Here is a 14,642-nt window from a genome sequence, read left to right as displayed (position 1 = left end):
ATAAAAAATAGTTTACTTAAAAGGCAATTTCCAAGCATATGTAATCCATCTTTTAAAAGATGAAGTTTGGATCCGATTCAGTTTGGGCCGGATATTGTGAAGGTCTTATTGGGAAATTTCATTCATCTCTTCTTATTCGCAGTCCAAAAGACAACTTCATTCATAAGCCTATTTTCTCCTCTTCTCTTCAAATCAACGTTATCAATTTCTCGCCTTTTCTTCCCAAGCAAAGCACATATTTTCCAACAGGAAAACAAAATTAATTAATCAATAAATAAAAACCCTAAGTAATTTTGGTGGAAATGTCGGGTAAAGGAGCGAAAGGGTTGATTACGGCTAGCAAATCCGCCAAAGACAAAGATAAGGACAAGAAGAAACCCATCTCTCGCTCATCTCGTGCTGGTCTCCAGGTTCCTCTCTCTCTCTGTCCCCCCCCCCCGGGGGTTAATTTTCAGTTTGAATCAGCTTTTTCTTTTTTATTGCTTTTGTTTACGTGTATTAGATTTGTACTTATGAAGCATTCTCCAATTCCTGCCAAAAATATAGTTTCAGGTCAAGAAACGGAGATTTTTCTTTGTTAAGTTATTATCATGTCGATTTCCGTGCAATTGTTAATATTTATGTATTTATTTGAAAAGAAGGCTTTCTAAAATTACTAGTGGAATTATTTAAGCGGGAATTTGCATTAGTGTTTAGTTTTCTTTTTTAAATCTGCCTGATCTATTGCATCATATTGAAATGAATACTTTCGTTGCTACGTTAAGGCATAATTTTAAATATTGGCTTTTGATGCAAGTCCAATCGTCCTAGCACGTTTCTGTCCATTTTGATTTCTGGGTCCCATGGTCTTGCTAAATGCCCTCTATAATTAAAAGCTTATAGTTTTAGTTTTATTGTAATGGATGGCACTGAAGGTAGCCATTGCCTCTGTTGATGTTTGGATTGAGCGTATGAACAATTGTGCTTTTTGTGGATTACCTTCATTCATCAAAGTGATGTTAGTTGTTGCAAAGGGGACAGTGTTCTATGAATAATTATTGTCCTGAGTTCTGCCTTATTAATTGTCATTTACATGATGAGGGCCAAAAAAGGGGGGGGGGGGGTAAGCTGGGTTGGGGAGTTGGGAAAATTTGTTTATGTTGATAACAGTGGTTTGCCTTATCATCGAAACCTTCAAAAGCGTTTTATATCTGCGTGCAATTCTTATTCCAAGGAGCTGGGGAAATTTTTGTGAATAATGGTTGAGAGTATGTTTTGTAAGAATATCTACTTTATAACTTTTGCTTCAATTCAAATCACTAGGTTTCAGGATATGCTGGTTTAAATTCCTCTTATCTCCCATTTGGTTTGTTTTATTTACTGTCTGATATCATAATAGTTGCTTTAAGTTTAGCAAATTGGTTTTTTGAACATAAGATATTTTTTTGGTTTCTCTTGCTTCTCTAATGTTAATTAAAAGAGCATGAGGTACACAAACAAAATAGCAGCTTTGACATTATAATCATTAATGAAGTTTGTGGGCAATTTTATGGAGGACCGATGCACAACATGAATTTTGCTTGCTCCCTATCATGGCTTAGTTGGTTTTGAGGTACCTTATGGGAACAACTAAAATGAACAATTTAGTTATTGCTTTGGTAAAACTATCTTGCATTAGTAAAAGTACATATAAGGTTGAATTTATTACTGATAGAAATATTTTCACAGGGAAGGAGAATGCATTTTACTTTCGTAGTCTAGATTAACAATTTATTCCAAAATTCAATTTGTGGATGGCCATTATATGGTATGTTCTGGCAAAGGAGCGTTAAGAGTCAGTTGTTGGAAAATAGGCTTAAACAATATAACCACTTGTTACATTGAAATTTTGCCCATTAAAGCCACATGATAAGCGATTTTGTGATCATACTAAAAGTAGCATTCTGTTACATAAAATCTTTGCAATTTGGAAGATGTCCATATTGTTGAAGAACATTAAAGGGATGCCTGTTAAGTTCTTGTCAATAGTGATAACTGATATGTGTGCTAGTTGTATGAGATTGTCTTATTCCACATTGAGAGCTCTTAACTTGCTCCACCTTGATATTGGTTTTGCTATCCTTTCAGACTCGTAATTGTTTTGATCACCCTCTACTATCACCTAATACCCTGAACTTGTGCTAATTGGTTGTATTTTTTATAAATTTTCGATAGACTAAGTATTGCTAGGAAGCTTTTCAATGGATGTTTTAGTACCTTGAACTTGTCTTTCTTCTCAGCTAAATGTAGCTGTTTTTTTTTTATGGTTAATGAGTTATGAAGTCTTCCAAATCAGCATAAGTTTCCACGTTTGAAGTAAGGCTGTCTTCTGCATCTGTTTTGCATAAATTGGGTTTTCTGTATGTGATCGAGGCATAAATCATCATCTTTAAGATGGAAGATATACTGGATATTTCATTACACTTTGTTCTCTAGTAGATGTACAGTTAATTCCTTGAAGTTATAATGAGATGGTTCTTATTGTATTGTATGCACTCAATGTAGTTCCCTGTCGGTCGTGTCCACCGTCTGTTGAAGACAAGAGTTAATGCACATGGAAGGGTTGGAGCAACAGCTGCTGTATACACTGCTGCCATACTGGAGTACCTGACTGCAGAGGTGCTAGAACTGGCAGGTAACGCAAGCAAGGATCTGAAGGTTAAGCGTATAACGCCTAGGCATTTGCAGCTTGCAATTCGGGGTGATGAAGAACTTGATACCTTGATCAAGGGAACCATAGCGGGGGGTGGCGTTATCCCGCACATTCACAAGTCGCTTATCAACAAATCCTCTAAGGAGTAGTGTATGTTAATCGGTTTCTCTGTTGGCTTTTGTTTGTAGCCATATTAAGCTCTGAAAATTGTTTTTGGGGCCTGCTTGTTTCTGTACAAGGTGGATAAATTGTTTTCGAGTAGATAATTATGGAAAATTTAAGGATTTGAATTAGAAAGATGGCTTCAAGTTGCGATTCTAATATATACCGCTGATAAGTTTTTATGGATGGATTCAGAAACTAGTCATTACTGTTATCTGAGATTCATTTCAATTTTATTCATTGATCTCCCTTTGCTCAATTATTCTGCCATACCATTGCCCAACATTATTCTACATGTAAGAGTTAATAACATTATCGTTACTGGTTCATGAAATCATTCAAACTTAAAGAGCCAAATGACACTGAATGTAAGACCCAAAAGCTCGAATTACCAATAATATATTTCCCTCCATAGGACTATGATTCTAAGTCATAATAATCTTATCGTGAGAAAAAAATGCTCATAAACTGAAGAAATTTTTTACTTGTATATTGATAAGCGTATTGACATGGTTCAGCTGGAAACTGGGAGGTAGCCAAATAGGATTCGGAAAGAACTTGCACACAAAAATTGGAAGATTTGATCCCATTTCTAATTTCACAAACTCCCCTACCCTAGCTGAGTTTGATTCTACAAGTATTGTATGCTAATCCAAAATAAAGGCCCCCCCTATTGCATGCTTCTCGTCTTCCTAGATACCTCTTCTCATTGCTTTTCAATCACCACTCACAAGTAGGGTTTCACAACAAAAAAGTGAATCCCACACCTGAATATGGAGAATGATTTGTGTATTAATGGGGTCCTAATCCGCATACATCTTACGATGTGTAAAAGCAAAATCCTTCCTGTAAGATACGAACCCTGCCTGTATTTAGATATGTTAATACCTCCAAATGGTTGCTATCTACTGCCATTCCATCTTTAGCTGGTTTCTAACAGCTTCTATCTCCTTTTCTTGTCGCTGTTGAGACAGGAGTTAGAAAACAAGAGATATAACAATCTTGAAACCGGTAAAAATAGAAAAGGAATTATAATGTATGTAATTAAATCCAAATAGGTCATATTTAGAACAAAAAATTATGGGTAGGATACGATAACATTGATGAGCAAATTGCAAGGGTGACACTGGCCTTGGCCACCCAAAAATGGTAAAAGTTCAGTTTATCCCCTTCAGAAAATTTTAAGTTACAGGCTAATACAATGGGAAAATTGGCTGGTAAATTGTCTCCATAACATCTACTTTTATAGCATGCTTATTTTAATCTTGTATAACCCCATTCTTAGTTCCAAAACTTATTTTTAACTAAAATTGTCTCCCTTTTTTTTAGCTAAAATAACCACACAAAAAAAGGCTGGACCTTCATTATAACTCAATTCTTGGTCTTTGTTTTAAACCCAAATAAGCATTTAATCTTCATTTTGTGCTCAATTTTAAGGTTTAAGTTATATAAGCACGTAAGTAAATAGAAAGAAGTTAGGATGGCATTGGAAGCACCTCATGTAATGCCTTCCACCACATATCTGATTTTAATTGCAGTAATCGCCATTCCATTCCCATATCAAATTCAATGTTATTGGGCTGAGAAGCATGTGATGTTGACTTTGCTTTTTTCTGGGATAAAAGAAAAAGACAGTTCAAATAGACCCTACTTATAAATAAATAAGCATAGTTAAACTTAAAACGATATGAAAGAGAAGAGCAGATGATACTTCAACAAAGCATGAATTAGTTGATGCAAAAATTAAGTTTACCATATCTTCAGTCTGCCTTTGAAGTTGGAGTTTGTCAATGGTAAGATGGCCAACAAATCCCACTTTGGCACCCTTCCTCAAAGACTCTCTCCTCGCAATTAGTGGTCTGCAAGTAAAGAAAACCATTAGTAGTACTAGTAAACCTCTTCTCCCAACAAAGTAATACCTCAGTACGTTAATATATCACGAACTCTATAAGGCAATTTACAATTTATATATAATGAAAGTATGAACCAAAATGTTATTGATATTTACTAAAACATGTGGGTATGCTAATACAGTGCTCTCACATGTGTTCAACTTAGGGTTTTCCTATCATCTTATATTAAGTTAAACAGTTTCAGCTATTACCAGTTAGTTTTAGTCTAGATACTTAATGTAATATCAAAGCCTGGGTTCTATTCTATTTTATTGCCCCATGTGAGGTTGTCCACCTCTTGTGAGCTTGCCCATGTTTAAGCTCTTGCTGAACCACATGTCGAGAAATGTTATATCTCATATCAATTAAGTTTTGAGGTTCTTGTTATCTTATATTTAAGTCGAACATCCCCATGCTTATGTTGGGTGCTTAACAACATATACAAAATTTTAAGTTCTTGTTGCAACCCTATCAATTACAACTTCCCCATTTTCTTTACCATTCTTTCCCCCTTCACCTGCAAGCAACAATCTAACTTAAAAGAAAATTTGTGAGTTCGCAAATGAAAAACAAGGAAAACAATCTAATATGATGAACTTATTAAATACCTCCCATCAGCTAGCATTAAGCATCTCTTCATTAATTGGAAAATTGCTGAGTTAGCTGCTTCTTTTGACTTGAATATAATAAGAGCCTTACCTATTAAAACACAGGATTTTTCTCACACTTTCAGACTTGAAGTTGCAGAACAGATAACTCAAAGATTAATTACCAATGAGTTCATCTGATTGTTACACAAAGTTACTTTGAGCATGAAAGCCATAAGGAGGTGATGTACCATAGCAAGGGCAAGAAAATGTTGTCTGTTCTATCATTTTGGCCTCAACCTTCTCATTAAATGCATGCCAAACAAGATCCTGAAAATGAAATTCCAGATAAACTAGTAAACAAAATGATGAGGAATATATATATTTGGGTCCAGGAAACTTCAACAAGATTATGATATACTTAGCATTTCCAAGCAGAATAGCAACATGCATGTGTAATTTAACAACTTTAATCTAAAATTTTATTCACAATAGTTTCAGACCACACAAACTACTTTTTTGGGATTTGAGTAATCTATAATCTAGAACATATCTAAGCATGATTTTGGAGAAACTTTTGAACCGAAGAAATGTTTTTTATTATTTATTATATTACTAAATTAGCATTAAATTAATATTTTATTTTCATTATAAAATTTTGAATATTAGAAAATTATTTTATTAAAATTAAAATTACACATTCACTAAGATTTAACTTATTTGGTTTTGACTTACACTTCAATAATGTAAAATTAGGACTTACCGTTGTAAAACAAATGCATTAACATTTAACATTTAAGTATTTTCATTCAGTTAGCAACTAAAATCATTAAAAGAAAGTTCAAACTTCATTATTATTTTAATTCAAACTTTAATTATAATTTGAAAATTTTTATTGTAGAAATATTTTAATTATGTTCAATGCTCTGAACAATATATTTACATTAATTACATGAATAAAAAATATTATTTAATGGATTAAAAAATAAACAAGTAAAATCACCAGCAAGGAATTTGACACTATGAACTAGTAACCAAGAAAAATATCACAAACCTCGACTTCTTCTGATGTGTAGGATGGATCCACATTTTCAAGTAAGACCAGCCTACCTGATTCCTGAGCTCTCTCAAGTCTTTGCTCCCAAGGCTAATGAAATATAGGAGATAAAAAAAGATAAAACTTATCAAGAGACGATATTATCAACCAGTCCATCTCAAAAATGACCAATGTTCATGTTTAAACTTTAGCCTTAAGCTAATATACTTCATGTTATGAAATTTATATATCACAAAAGATGGTGAAACACCAAAAAGACTTAGCAAGGATGATGTTTACAAAAGATTATATGAATGGTAGACATCTGCTATGAACTATGTTGGTTGGGAGACATTTTAGAGATATGGTGACAAAATAAAAGGATGAAGCAACTACATGAAAACTTGGAAAAACAACTAGAGAGAAAATAATGGTGAATGGTAATAGAGAAAAGGCTTCAACTCACTTGTTGCTCGAACCAGTTGCTTCTATCCTGCAACAGTCAAAATGGAAGATATTAGAAGGGTTGCCAAAGTCTTAAGAGAAACATACAAGTCGACATCTCATACTAAAAAGATGCAGAAAGTACATCATCTGGTACTCTTGAAACCTGTACAAGCTGATTATCAATGTTTATACCCCTATCATGTCCTATTTGACCATCTAAATTATGAACTTTATCATTTGTCCTCTCATCCAGAAAAAGCTTCCTCTTTTTATAAGGCTGGACGTCATCAGGGCTAGAAAGTGAATCTTTAGGAAATTTCACTTCAGCTTTATCAATTTCATCTCGAGCTTCCCACTGTGAGCTTCCGCTATGCTGAGTACTACTGTTAGAGTTGGATGTCTTGGGCCTTGGTGGGATATTCTCACTTGGAAGATGCACTTGCTTGCTCATGCTAACTGGTTCTACCTTTGGTTCTGCAAGTGCCAAGTGCAATCTAATTTCATCTACTTATTGAGTTTATGGATACATCATCAAAGAAAAGAATACACAGAAATCACCTTTCACCAATGAGCTTACTCTGCTACCAGAATTATCATCTTTTACAGTAACACCATTTGATTTTGTTACTACTTTTATCTTGGAAGATAATTTTGGTCTTTGAGTTTGCCCCTTAACATTTGATTTGAGATTGATTCGGCCTAACAGCTTTTGTTCTGTTTTCTTGTTGAAGAAGTGCTCCACTGCAAACATTCAGAGAGACAAATAATCCTTCTACAGCCTCGCTTGTGTTTATTCCAATCAAAAATTTCGGAGCAGATAATAATCTAACCTTTAACTCTATCCACCATATCAGGAAAAGTATCCGATATTGCAAGCTCTCCAACATCGAAATGGCAGCAGAAGAAATAGTCCGCCCGTCTCAAATCTGCTTCAGAATATGCTTGCGGATTCCTATGATCATTTGATGTGCAGACAACATTGCATTTTCCAACAATCGATTCCTACATGTGTAAAAACATGAAGATCATGCATAATTAATTTCCATATTATCTTGATTGCCATAAAACTTACACTCAATTGCAAAAGCTGCACATTTTGATGATCGATCACAATCATCATGAGTGGTCAAAACGAGGCCTACTACAGAGTCAAACTATATAACGATCAAGACAAATACATTGACACAAGAACAATTTCAAATGATGACTAAAATTATAAAAATAAGCAAAATAAAGAAAATGTTAGAACAAAACCAACAATAAAAACGGATGAGAAAATTACCACGAGATTGATATTGGAAACCCCACGTCCTTGACCCGAAGCCAAGAAAATCTCGTTCCAGCGAGGCTCATAATCACCCAAATAGTTCCTGATTTCACTAGGACGCATAAACCAAACAACCTTAACTTTCTTAACATGGTCTGGACCCTCAAACAACTTTACTAGTTTACCAATGGAAGCTTCGGGTTGTCCAAGGTCAAAGTAAACACAATTGTAAACAAAATACTCTTCACCCTTAAAGATAAAGGACTCGTAAAACATAATGTCGCTGTTCTTCGCTCCAGCCCCTATCGGAATACCCCATTTGAACCCAAGGTTTTTTTCTTCTCGATTCTTCTCTCTGATGTGTGACATTTTGCATTAACGAAAAAACAAAGCAAAAACAAAAAACAAAAAGGGTGCATAAAAAAAAAAACTTGTTCCTTTTTTTACAGTACAAGAACACAATGTTTACATGTTCACATTGTCGCTGTTCATGCAAAAAATACTTAAAAAACACATCTAAGAATCACACAGAAAAAAGAAAAAGGACTACAATATACTAATACATTACATTATTACTAGAAAGAAAGGAAGGAAGGAAAACCCAAAAACGTAAAATGAATTTGGACTTAAGAAAGTGAGAATGAAACTGATATTTTGGGGGGGCTTTGTTTTTTGTTCAAGGAAGGGAGGGTGATACTGATACGGGAAGCATAAGTTTCTATTTGAAAAAAATAGTGATATGGAAAGCAGAAAGCTATAAAAGGCTGCAATGACAATGACAAGCATGGAAAGGAAATTAACTGCAGAGTGCCGCCTGTTTATAGAGTTCATAGGAGACTGGCCTAGGCTCAACCTGCGCCAGAATCACCCTACTCGCTACCAACGGGATTTTCTCTTCCACGCGCCTTTCTCTAACGGGCCTTTTAAAAAGAGAACTTTTCTAGGAATTTTTAATGAAATTCTAGGGTTTTTTTTACATGATAATATAAAATAAATTAATATATATAAATAAGATAATAGAAATAATATTTACGAGAATAGTCAAAATATACAGTAAAATATGGGTGTCGTCTGACATATCGGCGTATCATTTTATTTCGAATAAAAAAATTTTAAGTACAGTCAGATCAATCGACGATACTCAAAAAATTTCTAAAAAAAATTTAGCTGAAAAAACTTGTGTTTTAATTTTTTTTTTTTGTATTAAAAGCACAAACTTGTGACTGAACGGTCACTTCCATCATGCTGATGCCCCCTAATAATTTGGTTGCACCAGTTTTAAGAAAAAATTAGCTAAAAAAATCATGTTTTATTTTTTTGTATTAAAAATACGAACTTGTGAATAAATGGTCATTTTCATGTCAGCCGTCAGGCACCTGACAGCTTGGCTGCACCAGCTTGACGGTTGACATGAAAGTGACCATTTGGTCACAAGTTTAGTTTTTTAATGCCAGAACAAAATTTAAAACATAAGTTTTTTTTTTAACTTTAGCTAAAAAAATTTACAATAAATTTTATTATTATAAAAGGGTGTTGGTTTGGTCCCCAACTCTATTTGGTCACGAGTTCGTGTTTTTAATACAGAAAAAAATTAAAACGCGAGTCTTTTTAAACTTTTTGGGTGCCGCTTGACATATTAGCGGCACTAAATAAAAAATATTTTTTACTTTTTTTCCTATATACTGAAAAAAAACTCATACTTACCATACAAAATACGAGTGCTGTAGATTGATCCGGCTGCACCCAAAAAAATGATTTTTTTTATTAGAAATAAAGTGGTGTCGCCGGCACCCATATTTTACTGTGTATTTTATCTATTCTCGTAAATATTATTCATGTTATCTTATTTTCGTATATATTGATTTATTTTATATTATTCATATAAAAAAACCCGAAATTCTAGCTTATCTATTTTTTTTAGACATTTAGGAAATTTTACATTTTTAATATTTAAATTTGAAGTTAAGTTAGGAATTATTGGTTAAAGGGTTAAAAATTAAATTATATATATAATTTTATACAAATTTTATTTTGATTATAAATTTTGATGTTAGGAGTTTGTGAAGATTAAAAAATCAGAATATTATGTATAAAATTATAAAAAATCAAAATTCTTATATAAACATTGAACTCAAAATTCATGTGTAATTTTAGATTTATCCTTTAATTAAAAAATATTTAATATATTATTAGTGTAATTTAGAATGTTTAATTTGACAAACAATTTTTTTTTAAAAACACGTACCATTTTAAAGTATGATAAAAATAAAACATTTTTAATATAATATCTAAGCTAAAAACTAAATCACTAAAATATTTATTTTAGTTAATTAAATTTTAATGAAGAAGACTTAATCCAATTAATTTTAAAGATATAATAATAATAATCGTTTTCAGTAACAACCCAATTTTCAGTAGTGTCGAATAGTGATTTGAGATCAATAAATTCGATGAAAAATTTAAAAAGTTTATTAATTAATAATTATAAGTTAAGCGTGATTTTAGAAATATTTTTGAATTAGTGAATTTTGTGATTTAAAAGAAATTATTAAGTAAATTGGGTCAAAACGAGGTATCAAGACCTCAATATTATAAACTGAGCCGTAGATATTTTTATAAATATTACGGAGTGTCATTAGGATAGTATTAAAGTTTAGTTAAGAAATTTTAACGTTTCGATGGTTAATTGATTAAAAAGGACTAAATTGAAGTAAGGGTGAAAATTGAATAATAGATTAAAGAAAAGTTAAAAGGACTAAATAGGTAATATGCCAAGCCCCATAAATGAGGCGGCACAAGTATTATAAAAATCTTAGATTTTATGTTTTAAATATATTAATATATTATGTAATTATAAAATATTGTAAAATAAACCAAAATTATGACAAGTGTGTGGTAGAAATAAATCCAAGTGTATAAATAAAATACATATATTTGTGATTATTTTGTATTTACTTGTTATTTAAGTAAAATTATTATTATATTATTATTATGTTATTATTATTTTAATATAAAATATAATAGAAATAAAAGAATAGAAAAGAGAAATAGAACAAAATAGGCAAACGAAAAGAGAAAGGAAAGAAGGAAAAGAAAGAAAGAAAAGAAAAAGGAAAAATAGGGTTTTTGAGCTTCAAGCTTAAATTGGTAAGTCAATTTAGTCCCTTTTCTCTTAGTTTTGATGTTTTGGAATCCTAGAATAAAGTATTTTGAATTTATGTTGAAATTTTGTAAGATATTAGATTTTTTAGGCATGGTTCATGTGTGGAAAAATGATGAATTGGGGTTAAATTAATTTAATTTCAAATTAGAAGTTAGTAAAGGATTTAATTGTAAAATAAAGTGTAAGTTTTGAATAGTAGGGACTAAATTGAAAGAATCTCGAAATTTGAGATTTATGGTGAAATTGAAGAGTTAAAATGAGTTTATAGTAAGAATTAAGAGAGAATATGGAGTTAGATTGGGAAAATAACATTAGTATTGATAAGGGATTAAATTAGAATTTAGGTAAAGTTTAGGTATAAATGGAAATATTTTGATGAAATTGTGTATTAATGATTTTTAATTGTTTAATTACGTAGCTAATGTCGTGCAAGAGTCATTGTCTGAGAAAGGAAATGAGAAGGTGAACAAGGAGTGACTCGAGAGAAATTTCGGTTAGTATTATCATAATTCAAATTTAATTATTAATTGTTAAAATTTAAATTAATATACACGATAAGCAAATTGAGGTAATTATCACGATTGAATTGAATGATAAATACGTATTGGTATTGAATTTATTAATAGCAATTGTTGAATTTTGAATAATATGTTTAGTAAATAAAAATAAGGTGAATATCGATATTGAATTAAATGATATTGAATTGTATGTGAAGTGAATGGAAATTATTAGTGATATGATTTGAATTAAAAGAATTAATGTGATATTGAAATGCATATTGGAATGAGAAATTGATTTGAATTGTGAACATTAGAAATTGTGAATCGAATGAAATTGAAATGAAGTATGAATATATATGAGTATTTGATGGTACATTGATTGGAAAGTGGAAAAATGTAGTGGTATTGAATTGTATATTGATTAGAGAGTGAAAGTGAATTTGAAATGAATTGTGATTGAATTGTAAGTGAATTTGAAATAGAAAAAAAAATTGATTTGAATGCCCTATTAACTAGTCGGGTTGAGTCAGATATAGTTGGCCTGCCATAGGATTGGAAGAGTTCAAGGATTTTTCGACCTTGACTCGAGAGACACTGGGTGTCACTATATATCTTCGGATAGTTTTGATGAGGTACTGGGTACCAACTTTCTTCAGCTCTGCCGATGAGACACTGAGTGTCAACTATTGCTTCGAACTATCCGATAAGGCACTGGGTGCTATTCTAGTGTGTTTGGTTGGATCCGTGTATCCGCCAAGGTCCGAGTCTTGTTAATAGGGGTAAATAATTGAAATGAGAAATTTTGAATAAGTGTGATTGATTGAGCTATGGAAAGAAATGAGAAAGTGAAATTGTGAATTGATATGTGAATTGGAAATCGATATATGAGATTTGAAGATATGAACCCAAAGTTCATGGTGTGATTAAGAATAAATTTTTGTTATATGATATTAGTGAGTACAAATTGCAATAGAATTGATATTGAATATAGTGATAAATTGAATGAATTGTATGTGAATTGAAATGAACTATTGGAATGAGATGTGAAAAATCCAATGGAATTGAGATAGTGAAATAAGGTGGTATGACTACAATTAAATACAATGTTTGAAATATTGCTTATTTGTTATTAATTATCAAGTTGATTTAAAGTATGAGATAATTAATGAATAATTGTAGACATAAATTAAATGTATATAATTTATCGATTAATGTTATTAATTTGAATTATGGTAATACCACTGAGTATACCCATACTCGGTGTCGGTTGTTTCCGTCTTGAGTTAGTAGAAAGCCGTTGTCCGGTCCAAACATCGAGCAATCCCGACCTCAGAGAAATTTTAGTGATGTACCTTTGTTTTGATAATGTGGCATGTACCTAGGTGATGTATAGGTTAAGTATAAGAGTTTTGCGATTACGGTTGTAGAAAGATGTTTAAATTGGTTATAAGAATGAAATGGAACTAAAATGACATAATTTATACAAATATGAAATGAAAATGATTAAAGTATGCTATGTTTGTTATTTATTTATGAATTAGTTATAAGTTATCCGATATGTCTGGTAATGCTCTATAACCCTGTTCCGGTGACGGTTTGGGGTTAGAGGGTGTTACATTTTCAGTCAAATAACATATCTCAATGTAAAGGAAAAATAGGCTTTTTTTATAAAACTAACTTAAAAAAATTAATTAATTACATAAATGACCTATTTTTTTTAATTAAACACGTAAATGAGCTAAAATCTATAGTGAAAGTTGATGAAGCCAAAGAGTTTGGTGCCACCAACATGCCACGTCAGCAACCAAGATAAAAAAAATCGATTTTTTATTAGAGCCTTGTAGAACAGCGCTACCTATATAAATACTAGGGAAATACTATAATTTAAAAAAAATGGAGGGACTTAAAAAAAATTTGGTGGAGCCAAATAATTTGGCACCACCAATTTTCAAAGTTGCCCACCTTTTTTTCCTTTCAAAATTTTATATATATTGAGAAAGCCTTTTTTTTTTGTCTTTATCTATTAAAAAATATTTTGAAATTTTAAAATTTTAAAATTGGTTATACTTAATTTTTTTAATATGTTCAAAATTTTAATATATTAAATATATTAAAATTTTAAAATTGGTTATACTCAACATTTTCTTTAACATATTTAAAAATTTAATATATTTAAATATTTGAAGTTTTTTAAAATTTTAAATATATTAAAAATCTTTTTCTCTTTACCTATTAAAAATGTATTAAAATATATTTTAAAAATATATTGAATATATTAAAATTTTAAAATGGTTATACTTAACATTTTTTAATATATTTAATTTTTAAGTTTTTAAAATTTTAAATATATTAAGAAAATATTTTTTGTCTTTACCTATTATAAATATATATTAAGTACATTAAAATTTTAAAATTAATTATACTTAACATTTTTTAATATATTTAAAATTTTAGAAAACAAAAAATTTAGAAACTAGTAGCGCTAATTTATTTGGCTCCACCAAAAAATGAAATTTTTTTTAAAATCTCCCTATTTTTTAAAAAATTATAGTTTTTCTCTGACATTTATACATATGACGTCATTCTATATGGCTCCACCAAAAAAAAAATTATTCAGATTGCTAACGTGACATGTTAGTGACGCCAAACTCTTTGGCTCCACCAACTTTTATTGTAAAATTTAAGTCATTTACGTGTTTAATCAAAAAAATAAGTCATTCATGTAATTAATTAATTTTTTGGGTTAATTTTATAAAAAAGCCGGAAAAATATGATTAGTCACTTAAGGTGGATCGAACTTTCAGTGGGATTTTTTTTTTTTTTTTTATGTTCACAATTTTGAAAGTTGTGAAATTTCTAGTGTCAAAAAATCAAAATAAATTAAAACCATGAAACAAATTCTGTCCAAATACCAAAA

The 14,642-nt window shown here is 30.8% G+C and overlaps 2 protein-coding genes across 4 annotated transcripts; one reads left to right on the top strand and one right to left on the bottom strand.

The window, feature by feature from the left end:
* The first annotated feature begins 145 nt into the window (after positions 1-145).
* LOC105768092 (probable histone H2A variant 3) lies at positions 146-3,073 on the top strand. Its single transcript, XM_012587830.2, has 2 exons — positions 146-410; positions 2,524-3,073. The coding sequence occupies exons 1-2, from the start codon at positions 303-305 to the stop codon at positions 2,818-2,820; spliced, it is 405 nt and encodes a 134-aa protein (XP_012443284.1). The 5' UTR covers positions 146-302; the 3' UTR covers positions 2,821-3,073.
* A 218-nt stretch (positions 3,074-3,291) lies between these two features.
* LOC105766785 (protein ANTI-SILENCING 1) lies at positions 3,292-8,883 on the bottom strand. 3 transcript variants are annotated; one of them, XM_052631578.1, is made up of 12 exons: positions 8,078-8,883; positions 7,626-7,797; positions 7,354-7,536; positions 6,938-7,269; positions 6,815-6,841; positions 6,367-6,459; positions 5,564-5,642; positions 5,334-5,424; positions 4,587-4,692; positions 4,330-4,446; positions 3,695-3,795; positions 3,292-3,600 (listed from the first exon to the last, which is right to left on the bottom strand). In XM_052631578.1, exons 1-11 carry the CDS (start codon positions 8,429-8,431, stop codon positions 3,739-3,741), a joined length of 1,611 nt encoding a protein of 536 aa, XP_052487538.1. In that variant the 5' UTR covers positions 8,432-8,883; the 3' UTR covers positions 3,292-3,600; positions 3,695-3,738. The 3 variants fall into 3 exon arrangements, with proteins under 3 accessions (XP_052487538.1, XP_052487539.1, XP_052487537.1); XM_052631579.1 differs by having other exon boundaries at positions 3,722-3,795; XM_052631577.1 differs by having other exon boundaries at positions 3,292-3,795; positions 8,078-8,882.
* Positions 8,884-14,642: the final 5,759 nt, after the last annotated feature.

The sequence above is a fragment of the Gossypium raimondii genome, chromosome 5 (assembly GCF_025698545.1).
Source record: "Gossypium raimondii isolate GPD5lz chromosome 5, ASM2569854v1, whole genome shotgun sequence".
NCBI lineage: Eukaryota > Viridiplantae > Streptophyta > Magnoliopsida > Malvales > Malvaceae > Gossypium > Gossypium raimondii.
Note: the sequence above shows the minus strand (reverse complement) of the source record. Positions and strands in the feature narration are given on the sequence as shown.